Raw genomic sequence first — 19,621 nt, 5'->3', positions numbered from 1 at the left:
TGGAGTAATTGCTTTGGTAATAATTCCCTTCTGTGATGGTTAATAATCAGTGTGTGGCTGCAATATTTATAATTTTACTGGAAAAGGACAGTGAAAAAAACAAACCTCACAGGGTGTTGTCTTGGTGAAAATACCTGGTTTTCGCAAATAAAATGGAAAAGCTTTCAGATAAAACATTACTGCAAGAAACATATACTGAAATTGAACAAACACTTCTAAAGGGGATTTTTACAAACAGGCATACTCTGTATTCACCTTTATTACCATTACAGTTATGAGAGTTTATGGGGTATACAGATGAGAATTAGACAACTATGTCAGTTGTATGTCAGTGAAATATACAAACAGTATGTCAGTGAAATGATAACTTTTAGGAATGTCAGTGAAATGCTGACTTTTAGGGTTTTCGTGTTTTGACATATGCTGCTTCTTTTACTAGTAACGATCTGATGACTTTGTCCTGATACTGGTTCCTTTAAATACAAAGTAATCTGTATTCCTGTTCATTGTGCTCTTTCGCTTCAGTGTTTTTTTAAAGGGCAGTGAGTTTATCTTGTTAGTTAAAGCTAGGTGTTCTTGTTAGTTTAAGCTAGTTTATCTTATTAGTTAAAGAGTGTTCTTGATGACTGCCATCCAGTCTGTTCTTTTTGTGTGTTGGACATGAGAAAAATACATAGCGTATGGCTGGAAAAAGTAACAGTAGTCCTAGAAAATATTTTGAGTACTAACAACAAACAATAAGAGTTATTTGGGATTTGGAGAGCTCTTGTCATTGTGGAAAGTATCATATTCCACAAATAAACTACTGAACTTAATAAGCAATAACAATGTCGACTGAAAAAGCATACTGTCAATATATAGTTATTTCACATGCTGATTGAAAATAATCTGAAAACAAAATTATACAGGATATATGTATCTTATTAGCTCCTTGTACTTTCCTGCATGATACTACTATCTTGATACAATTACCACATGAGAATTGGTTTCTTAATAAAAACTAAGACAAAACACCAAGTCGTCAATTTATTAGGTTTGTATTGGGGTTTTTATAACATCTGTTTGCAAATAAGTTGAACTTAGTTTTAGGTTCCTTCTTTTTCAGTACAGAAAAGACACATTTTAAATCTCGGTACATGTAGTTCCAAAACATTATTTTACCTTTATTTTCTTTCTAATAGGAAACAATTTTGAGTAAAATTACTGTTGCTTACTGCAGAAGGGAGTTAGCACTTACAGAGTTAGAAATATCTGTGAGAGTTAGTAATCTGGAGTGATGATGAAGGCAAACTACTTAGCAGTTTACATCTCCACAGTCTTTGAAATAGTGCACTCCTGATGCAAAAGGGAAAAAATAGTAATAGAAGAACTGTTTTTGCAAAGTAGACTGCTTTCTATGGAGCAAGGTATATTAGTGTTAATGCTTGGGATGGGTGTCACATGTAAATTAGGCCAGTAGCAGTGGGAAATCCCCAGCCAAAGGCACGTATAGATTGTGTTAGGACAGGAGTGGTTATTGTCTTTTTTCAAGGTTTTGTTTTCTGCCAGTTTCACTAAATCCACTTTTTTCCTTCCTCCATTTGACATTTTCTTTTGCACTCACAAAATCCCAGCATACCTAATTTACCAGCATTTTTATTATCTGTCTTTCTCTTTGAATAGGCTTAGTCATCATGGTATAAAAAGTTGGGCCAAAAATAATCCTTCTCTGACTCTTGTAGCATAGTTCCTTTAAGATTTGTCCTTTGGCAGTGTTCTCTGAAATCTAATAAAATATGTATTTTCACAGAAGTTGTGCTTCTGTGTGTTCCTGTTTTTTTTTTTTTTGTTTTGTTTTGGTTTTTTTTTTTTTTTTTTTTTTTTTTGTTGTTTTTTTTTTTTTTGTTTTTTTTTTTGTTTTTTTTTCCGTTTTTTTTTTTTTGGTGGTGGTTTTTTTGGTTGTTTTTTTTTTTTTGGTGTTGAGCTTCTCAGGGCAAGCAGTCTTCTGGAAGAGTCACCCTTTACCTGGACATCTGCTGTCCTGAACCATTAGGTGCATACCTGCCTTTTGACCTATTTTTCTTTAAAAAATAAAATTGCAGGTGGTTAAGGAGTTCAGAAGAGATTGAGCAACAAGCAGATGCATGCATTATCAGCTGGTTCTCTAAGGAAGCTGACTGTTTTAGATAAGATACAGTAGGGGAAACTACAATCTGTGTTGAAGTATTTGAAGACAAGAGACTGAAAAGCTGTAAAATTTTGTAAAAAATGGCCACAAGTCAAAGAGAGGAAAAATACCTTTTGTCTCTTGAACACCTGAACCAAACTTCTAATTCTTGAAAGGAATGTCTTTGCATTGGAAAGAATACAAACTTTTGTATTGGAGTACAAACTATATGTTGATGGAAACCTACCAAGAAGCAACTGAGTACAGTTCAGAAAATAAAATGCCCCTGTAAAGCCAAGAGCCAGGAGAGGTCCATAGTCCAGTCTACAGTAAGTCTGAAGTGAGACCTCTAACAATCTAGGGGGAGGGGGCAGTTCTGGAATGCATAGCCATTGCAGACAAGTTGTTTTCTCTGCTTCAGCTATCTGCGATTACATGCAAATGAAATAGTGTGGTGGTGGACTGAAATGGAAGTGGTGGAGGAACTTGAGAAGCTGGAGGGCAGCTAAATACTATGAGTTTGCTTGCAGTAGGAATTCTATCAGAGAAGTTCATGTGGTGCTTAGACTCAAGGATAGTTCCACTGGCAGTTCACGTGGTTTTAGTTTTTTTTCAGTTACTGGTCTCTGAAGTATGATGTGTACTTTTCTGTATTTTCAGTTGTCGTGTCTATTAACAGCATGATGTGTTTTAATTTTGGCAGAATAGTGGGGTGGAGGGGAGGGAAGTTTATTGCATTTTCTGCTGGCTTCACAGGCATTGGTGGGACCTTCCGAGAAGAATGACAACTCTATTAAATTGTTAGATAGCATGGACACACGGTGAAAGTGTGTTCATAACCAACTGGGAAAACATTGCTTGGAGGTGAATGACCTTCACATCACTATCACAGAAAATTTCAGGGACTTTGTAGGCCTTGTGGAGTTTTAATGAAGTAGACAGACTTAACCGGAGATTGATGATTTTTTTTTTCCAGTTATGTGTATGAATGGTTATAATTACATGAATAACTAGAAGAATGAAGCACCTCTGTGCTGAGTTATCAGAATTAAAATAGCTGCAGTACAGAGCAAATGTCTGATTAGCTAGGTACAGACCTGATAGGAAGGAGGTCCAATGCAGAGAGCAAACTCTGTGTGGCAGCTGCCTACTGACTAGTACAGATACCATTACTGTGAAGACTGTGTTTATACATCTTCCCATGCTTCTGTAGCCTGTAAATGCTAAGGTAGGAGGAGTGTAAAATAGGTGATGCCTTATTTTCCTCATGTTACTCTTTTCTGATAAGAGTTTTGATTTTGCATAGATGTTGGAATTTAATATTTTAGTGCTGCTAAAGTGTTGTTTAAGTAGTAATTTTTCTAGGGGTTATAGAACCATGAAAAATCTGTGTTTATAAACACAATATAAAGGTGAATACTTGCAGGTACTAAATTTAATGGTGTCTTCAATGAGTCACTCTTAATGCTAGGTGCAAAGGAATACTGAAGTATGGATTGCAATTCACTCATCTGAGGTTGGTTTTGTTTTTGTTTTGGTTTGGTTTTCTTTGCACTGGCTTAGAGTGAAGACAGTCCTAGTCCCAAGCGACAACGCCTTTCCCATTCAGTCTTTGACTACACAGCAGCATCACCAGCCCCATCACCACCAATGCGACCATGGGAGATGACATCAAATAGGCAGCCTCCTTTGGCTCGACCCAACCAACACCACTTCTCAGGGGAACGATGCAACACACCTGCACGAAACAGGAGGAGGTAAGGAAGCTGTGTAGCTTGGGAAACAAATTCATATTCTTTCTGATTTTAGCTCAAGGAAGGTGTGTTTTGGGTGGCACTGACTAGATTACACATGGTAAATATGTTAACATTTCCTTTGAGCTGTAAGATAATGCAGTTGTGACTAAAAGGCTACTGGAAGTATTTCAGGCTTGTGATTTATGTGAAAAGTCAGCTTGAGGAAAAGAGCGCTCCAAACATGTTTTATCATGAATGTAATTCTCTATTACTCTGCGCTGAGGCAAAAAGCATGTAGAAAAGTGCAAGGCAAAATCTTTCTCACCAGGGTACTTTTTTAAAGGTGTTAAGAATGTAGTGTAATACCATCATTTTCATTACAGTCACAATTTTAGTACTTAAAACCAATCAAAATAAAGATGAGAGACACCAGCTGGGGAGATGAGAAGGTTAGCATATTGTCAAATGTTTGCTGAGGTGGCTGATTCACATGTAGCAGTAATTAGATTTTCATGTTGGTTTTAGCTTGTAGCTCATTAACTTCTCAAAGCAGAGATTTTGGAATAAGTTCCAGTCGTCATGGAAGAGAGAAATTGGAACTGGGGCCTGGATGGATGATAGTCTAGCAAAACATAAACTCACAGATTTTTTTGCTGTTATAGTTAAACAAATGATCCAAAACAAAAGATTTCATTGCCTCACATTCTGCCTCAAAAATACTGAGTCATCTTATGCAAGTTAAAACACTCTGTCTCTGTTTGCTTCTAAGAAATGTTTTGGCTTGGTTTGTACTAAAATAGAAAGTGTCTGTCCTTTTTCATTAATATGAAATTTAGGCTTAAGATGTATTTACCTAGTTTTCTTCAGATTCCACAAATCAAATTTGGCAACAATGATCAGCCAGTAGTTTTGAAGCAAGAGAGCTTAGAGGGTGCTAGTTTTGTATCTTTGCTTCAACTTCATGAATTTGAAAACCTTCAGTCAGTGGCATGTAAAATATGCAGCTCGCAGTGCAGCTTGTCAGACTTAGGAAAGAGGTTAAATTGTGAACTTAAAAGGGTTGTTGTGAAGACAGAAGATCATACCTTTCATATAGTTCGGTACAAGGATGCTCTGTTAGGGGCATTTGGCCCACAAAATGATCTTGACCTCAAATGTTTTGAACTGAGATGCCTAGATTATGCACATTCAGTCATTTTTGTTTGGTGTTCAGTCAGCTTACACAGATTTGTTTGCAGTGTTCATTAACATCTGCAGAGTTAAACAGCATGCTTAACTAACTAACTAGCTGTCTAGCTAGGTTAATGCTAGATAGCAGAATCCTAGACAGTTTGGATGTACTGTGGGATAAGAATCGAAATGTGTAGCAACTGAATGTGCATGGGACAAGTGTCTTGATGTTCAGATGCAGTCAAGTGCTAATGAAGTAGTAGCCTGTGGCTTTTTGCAAGTAAGCCACTTGCAAAGAGGGAGACATGTCATGGTAAAGCCGTCTTCAGTCTGACAGGAACTGTTAGGTTGGCTGCAGCTTTATGAACACAAACATTACTCTTTCTAGAGCCAGCTCACCTGCTGCTGGGTAATAACATAAGTTTTTGCTCTAATCAGAGACACTTAAATGTGTCAGTACTTTGTTTCCCTGCACTTGAGACAGGGCATTTTTTAGCTTGGGTGCAGTGTTGCATTTGAGCTAGCTCCAGGTCAGTTCCACAATAGCATTGCACCTAGTTTCTTCTAGAACCAGGGTTTTTAGGGAGAACAATACATACATGTTTCTTGTATTGCAGGAGTCATTCTGAGTCTTAAGAGTGCTCTGGAATCACACCAGAACTGATTGCCATTCTCATAGATCAAAAACTTGAGTCCTTAAGATTGTTATGAGTGCATCTATTATTAATGCTTTAGGTGAGGTTATGCCTATGCTTTTGAAGCAAATTTTTTGTTTTCCCTGCTTTGTTTTCTCTTCTCATTGCAGAATGGCTTCAGAGTTCACCAGTTTTTCAGGTTAAGTTAAGATGAAAGGTGCACTCCAGCTGCAAATGGTCATTGAGCTCAAGGAAACAGGCTAGGGCAAGTGCAGGCAAAACCTTTGAAGTGTGTCTAGTGTGGACATCACTGCCCTAGTGTCATCAGCATTAATTCCTTCGTCCTACCAGTTTACTCCTGTTGGTCAGGACAGTCTGTCTTGCATATTTTTATTACCTGGATTTTTTTTTTCATTACCTGCCTTACTGTTTTGACCTTACCTCTTGGTATCAGTGATTTTGTACTGTGCCTAACACAAGAGTGCCCCGATTTGTTGTGGTTTTTTATTCTGATTCATTGTAAGCAAACAAATACTGCATTAATAAAGATAGCCTTCTGGTGTGAATTTGGAGAAAGATGATTTTTGTCTAGATACAAATATATAGTACAGATAAGTTATGAATGTAAAAGCATAATGCATGCCTATGTGAAACAGAGAAGGCCATTCCAATTTATCTTTATCCGTCCTTGTGAAATGGGGGTATCTGTACCATTGTTGTGTCTTACCTTTCATCTGTGCTTCCTTTCCTCCTTGTCTTCAATGTAATTCTGAACTAAAGGGATTCAAGAATGTCTTACTGCAAAGAAATCACTCTTGTTAGAAATACTAAGATCTGCACATACTAACTCTGCAATTATGGATGCCTTTTGATGGCTGTTCTTACCTGAGGGTAGGAATTCCTGCAATTTTTTCACCATTTTCATCCTGTCTCTTTGTTTTAACCTGGCATTTACCATGTTTATACTGTGTATGTAGTAACAGAGGATTTTTTGTGGCTGTGTTTAAAGACTTCAAGCACAAATTCATTACTGAAGTTTAGTGATAGTTTAGACCCATGTCTTGGCAATTACTCTGAAGTAATTTCCAATAATTCAGAAACTAATAGAGCTATGTATCCAGGTGTTCTGAATTTTGCTGATAGAAAGGATAGTATATTTATAATTCTGCACAGGAAGAAATCCAGCTTTGCTTTTATCCTGGGAATGATACTTACTAATTTGTTTTAAAAGACACTCCAAAAGTTTTGCCAGCCTTTGTTGGCTTTTTCATAATTCTGGGTTCATGGAAAAGTAAAACCAGGCCTTTAACCAAGACAGAGGCAAGACTAGGTTTATGAGAACTACCTTGTTTAAGAAGCCACTTGTCTAACTGCTGGCAGCAGTTCAGAGAATTTCTGTTCTTCTGAAGCACTGGTACTGTCTTTTGTAGCTTTCCTCTATTTTTTGAGCTTTTCCAAAGAAAAAATCCTCACATAGGTATTTTTATGTTAAAATATTCAGACCATTTCTGTTTCATAGCAGGAAACAGCAAATTTAAAACAACTGAGTACTCCAAACTCATTAGTAATCTTCTGCATTACTAGTTCCATGATTAGAATTATATATGCCAATTTTACTTAAGGAGAATGTAGCAGTTGTATCATATTAGTAATAAAGCAATACAGAATGCAGCAAAAACTCCGGGAAAGAAAACTGGATTTAAAATACATTAGTAAGAACTAAAATTTATGTTCTCAATGGTTAAAAGAAAGCACAGCTTGTATGTTCTGCCATGGTGTTTTATAAAAATAAAGGCGGCTATTCACTTTTTAATTTGTTTGGATTTTTCTTTGCTGTATTACAGCCTGGCCTTATGCTTTCTGTCTTACCTGTTGAGAATTACCATTTGTTTCAGTTCTAAGAGAGGCAATAGTGTCAAAAAATCTCTGTGAGGTAGGGTAGAAAAATAGTGGCTTGACACATTTTATCATATGCTCACAGTTGCATCTGGGTAGCTGGTGCTATGGTCTCACTTCCCCAAGTATATCTGTTTCATGCAGCCCAAAAGTTAGACTCAGCCTGAGAAGTATCTGGGATTTGCCAACAGGTTGCAGGTTTGCATGATTTTTATTTGGTGATAGCAGTTCTGTTGCATGCAGTGTTGGAGAGGACATGTTCTAATAATGATCACAGATCCTTTTTGTCTCTTCTCTGCAGTTTAGGTCCTTTAGCTTTTTTCGTAAAAGGGAAACCATTTCACCCCATGTAGCTTTAATATGCTGTTGCTTCTGGGACCTGTAACTTGTGTGTGTTGTGGAGATGGAAAGGCATGTGCTGAAAGTACTGCAGGATCATTTTGTGCTCTCAGTGCTTTCCCCTTCCAAATAAATGAGAACTGACTTGTTTGGAACTTCTCACTGTGAGTTTATCACATCTGTATGCATAATTTTCTGAGTGCTGAACCTGAACCAGTGGTCTCTGATTTCTAGAAGTTTTAGCTCAAGATAGTTGCAGTTCTACTCAGAACTTGCACACAATTATATAAGAATACATAATCAAATCCTACACATGTAGATCAGTTGCTCAAACAGGTATATGGTCTGGTCTAAGTCTATATCTACAGAAGTTCTCCACTCTGGAAAAGAAACAATACCACAATCATAATTTCCTGGGATCTCCTGGAGAGAATTTTAGAATGCACTCAGTTATGTAGTCAACATGAGAGAGCTGAAAAATTAATTTGTTTCTTCAAAGAAGTCTACAGCTTTGTGTGCTGTCACTAAGCAAGCAATCATTCTGTGGCATGGTTGAAACAAAGACCCTGGGGAAATCTGTTACCATTTAATGAAGGATTTTTACCTAGGTAGAATAAAGGCATGGGAATATAATGAACATTGCTATCTTGACTTTTGAGCACTACTGTGGCAATCTGTCATTTTTTTCACAAGGTGATATTTTACATAGGAGTTCTTTTCTTGGTTTCCCTAACAGCATTAAGTTATGCTCTGTTAAGAATTTCCATACTGAAAAAAAGTGTCATTTATAAGGATTCTAGCAGTTCTGTTAGTAAAAAAATTTATTCCAATCTAATAAACTTGTTCTAGTAAAATTTTCCAGTTTAAAAAATTCCTTGATATTTGATTCTCCTGTCGTTTTAGTTATTAAGAAGGATTTGTGCCATTTATATAACCTCTAATTTTTTAAATGCATTTCCAGTCCTCCTGTTCGACGTCAGAGAACAAGGAGAGATCGTTTGTCTAGACATAATTCTATTAGCCAGGATGAAAACTATCACCATCTCTCCTATGGACAGCAGCAAGCAATAGAAGAGCCTCGAGCCTTTCGCCCACCGAATGTATCTCCTCGTATGTTGCACCCAGCTGCTCACCTACCACAGCAGAATGCAGTGATGGTTGACATTCATGATCAGGTAAAATTTTTAGAGCACAATCAGAAGGCTGTTCAAGAGGTGGTGTTTGGTTTTAGGGGCTTTTTCCCACCATCTTCAAGATCTCTCCTCACCAAATCATCTCATTTCATAGTTGACAATATAAGTCACAGAGCAATAATTTCTATTTGACTTCTTACAGAGTAATCTTTGTTGAATATTATGTGTATGAAGCATTGCAATAGGCAGTGAAAAAAAACCCAAAAAAGTTCACACTTAATAAACAAGATTGATACTTAACAATTCATACTTAACAAATTGTCAGTGCATGAATTGGCATATTTCTCTGTCTCTGTCTTAGAACCACTGAAATGCAGTTAATTTGTTTTTTTAATCAGTTTCTTGCAATAAAAATGTGATATGATACTTATTAATTATGTACTCTTATTTCACGTGAATTACTTCACTGTATCTTAGGAGTCATTAAATAGTTAAAATGTATTATTTAGAGGTAGAATTCACAATACCTATAGTTGGTTGTCTACCTAGCAGCAGAACTCACAATAGTTTTGTTACATAACTAAATTAACTCTCCATGCCTAATCAACTCCTCCTTAAATTATATGAAAAAATGATATACTAGTTGGTCCAGAAAATAAATAATTCCTCTCTGTGACAGTACTTTGTATAGAATTCTGTAACTGAAGAGCTATAAAAGAAGTTTTGGGCCTCTCACTACAAGAAGCACATTGCGTTGATGGAACATGTCCTTGGAAGAGCAGTGGAACTGATAAAGGGTGTGGAGCACAAATCATATAAGGAGAGACTGAGGGAGCTGGGTGTGTTTAGCCTGGAGAAAAGGAGGCTCTGGGAAGACCTTACCAATCTCTAAAACCACATGAAAGGAGGTTGTAACCTGGTGGGCATTGGTTTCCCAAGTAACAAGTGACGGGACAGGAAGAAATTGCACAAGGGTAGTGTAGATTGGATAGTATGAAAAATTACTGAAAGGGTTGTCAGGCGTTGGAACTGGCTTCCTAGGGAAGTGGTGGAGTCACCATGCCTGGAGGTGTTTAAAAGAGACATAGGTGTGGCAATTAGAGATGTGATTTAGGGATGGCAGTGCTGGGTTAATGGTTGGACTTGATGAACTTAGTGGTCTTTTCCAGCCTAAATGATTCTGTGATCCTGTTGAGGTAACCTTTGTTGTTTACTAAATTAACAGGCCACAGCACAAGTACATTACTTGCTACATAGCTATGAATAGACTGTAGATGTCCACATCGGAAGCTGCACGCGCACAAAATGCAGTTGTAACATCTGTGCTTAAAAGCTGGTTTGCATTCACTGCAGATGCATAGCACTGGTGTGTCGTACTATATGTGCAGAGCAGTTCTCAGCAGGGAAGTATTTGCATTTGGGACCAAGTGAAAGGATGGAAGCCAATGCCATTCTAGCAGTCTCACAAACTTACATTTTTAACAGTTCTTCTGCTGGCATCCAGTAATGCTCTTGCTTTATGTTGTAAGTTCATGACAAGTGTGATTGAACAGATTTCCATCCTACTGCCAAACACCATCTGTGATCAGATGTCAGTATTTCCAGACTGACTGAGGTATTCCACGGTGCTACTTTCCAATTCAGGGGCATGAACATTCCGGGATCACATATAGCATTGCACTTATTTGTAAATAACTTTTTGTAGCAGAGCCAAAACTGGTTCAAGTTCAGTGACTTTTCTGAGCCTGGTTTCTGTCATTATTGACATTTGGGATTTTAACCTGTGTTCAGTGATCTGTGTAGTATTTTATCTGTGGTCTCTTTATCTGGCTGTATACTACCAGTTTGGTAGTTTAGCTCTCTTTACTCATTCTCACCTTCATGAGGAGCTGTTGTTGTTCCATTTTAAATAAGAAGGTTCTGTTTTGGCTGATCATGAAGGAAGAGAGAGCTTTGAAATAATTAATAAGCTTTCAATTAATCTGTGCTGCCTGACTCTTAAGCCTTTTCAGCTTTATTAGAACATGAAAGTGTTAAAAGATCGTTCAGTGTTTAAAAAATCCAACAAAACCAGCAACAAAATTTCAAACAAACAAACATCCCATGTGGTTTCTAGGTCCAGAATACCTTTGGATCTTTGTTTGATGATTAAATTTTAGGGATTGCCACTAGTTAGAAAATTGGGTTACGTGGTTTCCTAATATGAATCTGGACAGTTAGGGTCTGCTGCCTCTTAGTCATGTTAACTTTTGCTTTTCAGCTTCCTAGTTAGCTATTCTGTTACTTAAATTAGGAATTTAGCTTAAATGCTGACCTGAAAGTGGATCAAGAGAGTTAATCAAGGAAGAAATAAAATCTGGAAAGTTGTTCTGTTGTTCAAAGATACAAGTTCCTTGAATTAATATTATATCAGTTCCTTCAGAACTGAGAAAATTCTTGAGCTGCTTGTAGATTAGCTTTTTATGTGGGAGTTACCACCTTCTTATTTCATAAGAAGGTTAATTTCATAATTAACCTGGGGGAGAGAAGGGAGGGTAGGCAGGCTTGTGAGTGACTAAGGTGCCACTGAAGTTTTAGCATGTTAAGCTGAGAGATCCCTCTTGCCCAGAAATTCTGATCAATAAATAACATTCCATTGATTAAAACATTTTAATGAACAGAAATGACAACCATGTACCTCCTATTACACTTCCTTTGTGAATATATTATTTTTCTGATATGTAAGTAAAACTTGTTATCTTACTGTGCTGTACAACAGTGTTAAGTCTTTGCAGTAAGTTATTAAATACATTTTTTTTCCTTTTGCTGCAGATCCATCAGGGCACAGTTCCTGTTTCATACACAGTGACAACTGTGGCTCCACATGGGATACCACTTTGCACAGGCCAGCACATTCCAGCCTGCAGCACGCAACAGGTCCCAGGGTGCTCAGTCGTTTTCAGTGGCCAGCACCTTCCAGTTTGCAGTGTGCCTCCCCCAGTAAGTGTGTCTCTCTTAATGACACCAGCTTCAATCTATTTTTCTAGTACAAATCTGTCATACACAGTACTATATACAGCATCTAGTGAACATTTTTGATGGTGGTATAATGTTGATCTCTGCCAGCAGTGTGGAACTTTGCTTTTCCTGTGTGCATTCTGTGACATGAATAAGCCTATGACCCTTGATATGACCCAACTATTTCTTTAGGTTGCTCATTGAAGAGTAAGGGTAATCTGCGTTTATCATGCCCAGATAACATTTATCCCCATGAGAGGCAACAAGGTCTGCAGCATGGTGCTGGCTAGTCTGGAGTACTTGAGAGAATCTGTTCCTTACCTGTCAAATTGGTGAAAATCTGTTATATAATCTGGTGTGTATCCCTGAAGCAGCATGAGAGACAGGCTTTTTCTTCTGTTTACTGGTGGTGGTAGTGGAGCAAAGCAATCTCAGAATGAGTACCCAGAGACTGGAACAAAATTTACATAGTAAATTCAGCAAGGAAAAAAGCAACATGTCCTGAGAAACAACAGAGAAAAATATGAAACTGTACTGGGCGTAGGGAAATCCATCCAACCCATACTAATAATCTTACCCTATGCTTTGAATAGGTATATTATCTGTGCAATTCATGAAAGGTTTTCTAATTCAACAATGCAGTTGTCCTTTTAATACATATAGGAGTAAAGCTCTGGTTTTTGTTCTGAATGTACAACAGTTAATCAAGTGTGTTGAGAGAAAAGATCCAGTACAAATGAATATAAACAGTTAGGTTTCTGTAGTATCAGCAGGCAGACTTTATGCTTTCTTCTGTTAAAGCATAAAATTGAGGAATAGTTTTAAGTTAAGAGGGTACTCTGGAGGTTGTCTAGTGGTCTACCTGGTGCAGTACCAACTTCCAAGTGTGGCGATTTCACAGTGCCTGTTTCTGCTTCAGCGTTTGACTGTCCTTGTGATAAAGAATTTCTTCTGTATGTCTGGTTGAGTTTTCTTTGTTGCATCTTCGTCCCATTGGTCTTGTGCTCTTTCGCTTTGCTTCTTGAGGAGGTCTTGGATTCTTCCTGTCCATTCTCAGGAAGTAGTTACACATAGGGGTAAGATATTTGCTTACTTTTCTCTTTTTAAAGAAGAACAAGTCTAGTTTTGCCGCCTCTTTTATGCAGTTCTCTCCAAGTCACTGGTCATCGTGACTTTCACCAAGACCTTGTCATCATGTTGTCTATTCTATGTTTGGCACTGGGACGCCCAAAACTGGGCCCAGGACTTGAGATAAATGTTACAGTTTCTGAATGGAGGGGCAGAATCACTTCACTAGTTTCACCAGTTGCTTTCTTAGCCATTCATGCCATAGGCCTTTTGGCTGAGTACACTATGGGTATTATGTATGTGTCCACCACAACCTCATTTTTTTTCCTGCAAATCTGACTGCAACCAATTCGTCTCAGAGTGTCCTGATCTATGGAGTTACTCTTTTCCAGTGCCAGACTTCATGTTTGCCTTTGAACTTGAAATAGTTCCTGTCAGCCAATTTCTCCAGCCTATAAAAATACATCTCAAGGTAGCACATGCCCTCCAGCTTAATCTGTGAACTTCCCAGTTTCCTTTCGTTATTTTCACAATATTTGTCTATCTCACTGAATGCGTAACTATGAAGTAAACAAATACCATATTTAAATACCTTTATCAGTTTTAAAAGTTCTTCAAAGACTAAGGCATCCAGAGGGACATAGACAAGCTTGAGAAATGGGCTCATGTGAAATCTCATGAGGTGTAACAAGACCAAACACAAAGTGCTGCACCTGGGTTGTACCAACACAGGGCTGGGGATGAACAGATGGAGAGCAGCCCTGTGAGAAGGCCTTGGGGTGCTGGTGGGTGAGACGCTGGACATGATCCAGCCATGGGCACTCCCAGCCCATAAAGACAAACGTGTCCTGGGCTGCATCCAAAGCAGCGTGGGCAGCAGGGGAGGGAGGGGATTCTGCCCCTCTGCTCTGCTCTGGTGAGATCCCACAGATCCCACCTGGAACCCTGCATCCAGCTCTGAGGTCCCAGCACAAGAAGGACATGGACCTGTTGGAGTGAGTCCAGAGGAGAGAGACCAAGATGATCAGAGGGATCACAGAGGGAAGCACCTCTCCTGTGATGAAAGGCTGAGAGAATTGGGTTTGTTCAGCCTGGAAAAGAGGCAGCTTTGGGTTACCCTAATTCCAGTACTTGAAGGGAGCCTACAAGAATGGTGGACCAAGACTTTTTACAAGGGCATGTAGTGACAGAACAAGATGGGGAATGGTTTTAAACTGAAAAAGAGTAAGTTTAAATTATATATTAGGAAAAGAAATTTCTTTACTTTGAGGGTGGTGAGGCACTGGAACAGGCTGCCCAGAAAAGTTATGGATGCCACATCCCTGAAAGTGTTCAAGGCCAGGTTGGATGAAGCTCTGAGCAACCTGGTCTAGTGAAAGGGGTCCCTTCCCATGGCAGGGGATTTGGAACAAAATGATCTTTAAGGTGCCTTCCAACCCAGGTCATTCTATGATATGTCCAAACTGAAGAACTTTTTTAAAAGTTCTTAAAAGTTCTGTTTATTTAAAAATAAACAGGTAATTTTAATTTCTTTCTGCTTGGAAGTTAGTGTCGCCTCATTTGCTCTGGCTTTAAAAAGTGACATGGGCATAGCACAAATCAAACATATATAGGAGCTATGGTAATCTTTACCATGTAGAATCCTATTTCAGTGTTTCCCAAAAAATCACATGTTTTAAAGAGGACTGAGATGTTCTACCTGCAAATCTATCTTCAGCTATTTCAGAGGACAGTTTTCAATTTAGTAAAATACAATAAAAATTTATTATAACCATAGAAACACTTGTTTATGGTATTTATTTTTTAGAAGAATGATGTAGTAACTGAAAGAAAAGAATAGTCAGTATTTAAATTAAAAATAATAGTTGGATCAAATTAATCTACTAGTATTTTGGTGCATTTGGAGGTTTATGTTTGGTTGTGATCATAGCAAATTGAGAAGATCATTTCACCTCCACTACTGAAATCTAATTTTAAATTAATTCCTTTTACCATTTTATGTTATTATAGTCAATATGTAAATGTATGCTGTGTGACACTACTAATAAGAAAAAAAAGATATCAAAACTGGGTAATCTTTCTTTTCAAGATTTGATAATGAATATCTTAATTAAATGCTATTGTAATTGTTACAGGTATAAAAGAAATGCCTGACATTCTCATAATGGATCAAATTGCAACAAAAAGGAGATGACAGGTTCCTTGCTTCTCCGTATAGAAAGGTGGAAGTAAAATTGAACAATGCCACAAAATACATTCCTGTTCCCCTTCAGTGCTTTCAGCATTTTGTTGTTCAAACATTAGTGCCAAAAGTTGCTTTTTTCTCAGCATTTTAAAGGAGGCAAGAAAAAGAGCTCCCTAGTATCTGTCACTAGGGAGCTGCTTTTAGAGCATAGGACTCACCCAAAATTGCAAAACGAAGCAGACTGTATGAATTGTTCATAGTATTTGAGGCAACAGAGGTCTTTAGGCACAGTCTGACAGCTGAGTCCCTTATCTACATCTAGAGCTTACAGTGCTTGCAAGACCATTGCTTTGGCATGTTCTTTTGATGATGGTATGTGGGAAAAATAAAACTAACTAGGATAACTGTATCTTTTCATCATTTAGGAGCCTGTCTGGTCCTGGGGTATTGAAAATCCAGTCTCCTGGTGACCTCATGAGCAACTAGCAGATGTCATACTATGCTGCTTCCTAAAGCCTGTAGTAAAAGCTTCCTAAAAGTTCGGTAGTAATCACTGTTCTTGGGTATTTGAATGAGTTATTATTTATGTGTATTTTAGAGGCTTTTTCAGCAAGGCTAAAGAACCATTCTGTTACACTTATATCTTTACGTAATAAATATATAGAATATGGATCATTGTGTAGGGAATGTTTGTGCTACAAAAATGTATTGTTTTCATTTTATTTCAGATGCTTCAGGCGTGCTCAGTCCAGCACCTACCTGTACCATATGCAGCATTTCCACCCCTCATTTCTAATGACCCATTCCTTTTGCATCCTTCTCATATCTCTACACACCACCCTCCTCACTTACCTCCTCCAGGACAGTTTGTTCCTTTCCAAGCACAACAGTCACGGTCGGTAAGTAATGCTTCTTATCCCACTCTCAGTAGAACTGGTGGGCTGGATGGGCACATGGTACTGATACCTGATTGAAGAAACAAGGATTTTCTTTCAAATTGTGACTGCTTTCTATGAAGATGAAAAAATACTTCTAAAGTTCAGTTTTTCACTTCAGGTTTTGTCATTGCCTGTGCTGTTTGTCCATACGCTTTTACTTCTCTCAGAAAGATGGGTATTTCCTTCACTATCAGGTATTTCTTTCCCAGGAAGCAGAATAGAATCCAGAGGAGGTTGTGTAAGCATAGTAGGCATCTCAGAGAAAAGCTTAGCAGAGAAAAAGGCACAGAGTGTGGCTTTTATTACATGTTTCTTTTGTATTACTTCTTGATTAATTTTTAAATAACCAATCCTTTTCCTAGGACATTTTCTTTACTTTTATGAAAGTTACTGATATTGCTTAAGCAGATTTGGCTTAGTGAAATGGACTATGCAAACACAGGAAAATGTGACCCTGTTTTGAATTTAGGGGGAAATCAGATTTACAGTTCTGGCCTACCACTCTTTTTGTGTGGTTATCTGAGTACGTATCCATTTGTTTTCCCTGTTGAGTAAAAGATGCAGGTATTTCAGTAACACAGAAATAGGATATAGCTTTTTTATTGCAAACACTGCTGAGACTCCTTCATGCTATGTCTCTGTTGTGGATAGGATGGTAATCACTTCATTGCAGTGATGAGAGAACAATTTCCGTCATCCTAACAAAGTGGTTTTTTGTGGTAGAAATCTTTGCGAGACTTAGCTTTAGAAAATTTATGGACTCAGGTTTTACTTTGAGTTGCTTACTTAGGTTTTTAACTAGGCTTGCCTGTCTGCTTTCAGCTCTGCCAAAAACCTTGCATCATAGTGGTTTAAGAATATCTTGTTCTGTATTACAGGAAAACAGTATATTCCTTTGGTTTCCACAAGGTGGCTTTCTTAGCTGAATTTCTTGAAATGGTGAAATTCAGTGTCAATAATGGTGTATTTGTGAAATGGTGTATTTGTGAAACAATGAGAATTCCTGGTTGCTTCTTGGGCACTTTTGAACCTCACTAATATAATAGATTTGACTAGCAACAAAACCAGTCTGGAATCCCATGCCTCTGAAATCTCAGGACTGCTCGCATGACCCTCCTAGGAAAGCATCTGCTTGCTTTCTAAATATCATTATCAGTTTCATCTACTGGAACCATCGTGATTCCCCTCCACTTCTAAGTTTTCTGGCACAATTTCAGTTCTTGTCTATGGTTGTTTATTTTTTTTTTCTCGCATAGTTATACAGTGAGAGCAGCCTGGCAAGAAGGAGAACAAATATTTGTCCTGAAAAATGCAAGATACAGGAAATTACAGCCACTCCTATATTTGCTAAATCGCATAAATTCCTGGTCTATAAGCATGGCTAGCTGGAAAAGGTGAATTTATATCAAATGTGTAGTGTTGTCTTTGCTTTTTTGGGTAGTGTTAATGACCTAGGAATTGCTCACCGAGATACTATAAAATTGATTATGGCAGCACAGAATATACTGCTGGGACTGCAGTTCTTTATTGGGGAAAAATTTCATCTCTGTTATTGCAACAAAGACTATCTCTGGGTTTTTTTTGTAGCCACTTCAAAGGATAGAAAATGATGTAGAATTGCTTGGAGAACATCTTCCTGTGGGAGGTTTTACATATCCTCCCTCAGCCCATCCACCAACCTTGCCTCCCTCAGCTCCTCTTCAATTCTTAGCCCATGATCCATTACACCAGGAGGTGTCATTTGGGGTAGTAAGTATTGTTTTCTGTGCTACATTCTCTTTCATACTGCATTGACATTCTTGATCTTTATTCTGTAGTATATTTGTTGAAAAATTCACACTTTTGCAATCATGTTCCCTTATTGGAATAGCTGCATATTGTGGCATTTTCTTTAAGCCTAAGTTAATCAAGTTAAGGGTAATTTAATGACACTAGAAAATTATTTTCAGTAACATCATTTGCAGAATGCAGCAGCATTTACTTAGAAAACTTTCTAAGTAAATCTAAATCTTCTAACAGAAATCTAAACCTTCTAACAGAAGTCCAGGACTTCTGTTGCAGGTATTGGTTAGTACAGTTCAGAAAAACTGTTGTCACTTCTAATTAATTCGTCATCATATGTTGAGTTTCCACAGCTCGGGAAAGCCAGAATGCTTTAAAACCAGTTCTCTTTAAGCAGCTGTAGAGTGCTTCCATAATTTAGACCACACCATATATTATAAAGATATGTTATAAAGCTTGATTTAACTCAGCTTTTAGGGGATCGACAGGCAGTTCAACTGCAGCGGCACAAAATAAAATTAAAAGTGGTGCAGGATAAAGTCTGTGTTGAAATTTGTTGAATTGTGTGCTTATGTGGTGTGTCCAGGGGTGCTGCTTCTAGGATCTTTGTCTTGTACTTCAATCTACAATTATACTAGTCCTGAGATGCATCAGGGTTTTGGTGTTCTTGTTGTGGTTGTATTGTACAGGTCACTTCTTTAAAAAAACAAAATACCCCCTCTCCTGCCTGTGTGATACTGGGAGAAATAGCTAGATCCCAAGTTTAGGTGGTGAAATTTTTTATTGTTTGACACGTACATCAAGTTGTCACTGGTTTTAGGGTCATATTGCCATTTAAATTTTGAATTATAATTAAATTTTAGGCCCTGCAGCTGCAGAATATACAGATATGTTGTCTTCAATTATTCTTCTTGAAATCACAGAATCTAGTCAAATGGTTGCTTGCAGTTTTCATAAAGGTTCAAGTAAACGTCCACCATTTCAAAAAGTGACCAACTTACTCCTAGTCTAAAGGTGTACAAATTTTCAATGAAGTGTTCAGGTACTATGAGACACTCTGGAGTCCAGGACACCTGAAAGCTTCTATAAACTGCTTATATTTTATTCAGTATGCTTGTTAGATGAACTAGTCTAATCATACATGTTTTGCCTGGAGTCAGACTTCTTCATTTTTAAGTTTGGTTTTTAAAGTAGATAAGGAACATAATAACCATTTTCTGCAGATGTTCTCTCTGATACTTCAGCTCTGTGTTGTTTATTGCTAAAGAGTAGAATAGAGACATATTACAAGTAACTATGTGGCCTTTTACAAAGTAATACTAAAATAAATAATAAAGTATAATAAATAAATAAATAAACTAATACTAAAGCTTGGCTCTTTTGCATTGTTCTTATGTTCATATGTTCATATTCATATGTTAATTTTATGTATGACCATGACTACCTAATCATAATGTTTCTATTGTAAAATTAGGGGGTTTTAGGTTAGTCATTGGGGTGTTGGGCTCTTGTGCTTTCAAATTTCAAACATGTAGGAAGAAAACATATTGCTAAGGCTTAAAGGGTTCTTTCAAATAAAAAAAAGTCTTAAGGCCC

The 19,621-nt window shown here is 37.6% G+C and overlaps 1 protein-coding gene across 8 annotated transcripts in view; it reads left to right on the top strand.

The window, feature by feature from the left end:
• RNF38 (ring finger protein 38) overlaps positions 1-19,621 on the top strand; it is a 110,343-nt gene that overhangs the window by 77,395 nt on the left and 13,327 nt on the right. For all 8 annotated transcript variants that reach the window (XM_053931532.1, XM_053931534.1, XM_053931539.1 and 5 more), the window contains 5 exons: positions 3,710-3,903; positions 8,884-9,097; positions 11,867-12,034; positions 16,034-16,204; positions 17,831-17,992. In XM_053931532.1, the coding sequence (XP_053787507.1) occupies positions 3,710-3,903; positions 8,884-9,097; positions 11,867-12,034; positions 16,034-16,204; positions 17,831-17,992 (909 nt within the window). The remainder of the gene's footprint in view (positions 1-3,709; positions 3,904-8,883; positions 9,098-11,866; positions 12,035-16,033; positions 16,205-17,830; positions 17,993-19,621) is intronic.

This window comes from Vidua chalybeata, chromosome Z (assembly GCF_026979565.1).
Source record: "Vidua chalybeata isolate OUT-0048 chromosome Z, bVidCha1 merged haplotype, whole genome shotgun sequence".
Classification (NCBI taxonomy): Eukaryota; Metazoa; Chordata; class Aves; order Passeriformes; family Viduidae; genus Vidua; species Vidua chalybeata.
This window is presented reverse-complemented; position numbering and strand designations above follow the sequence as displayed.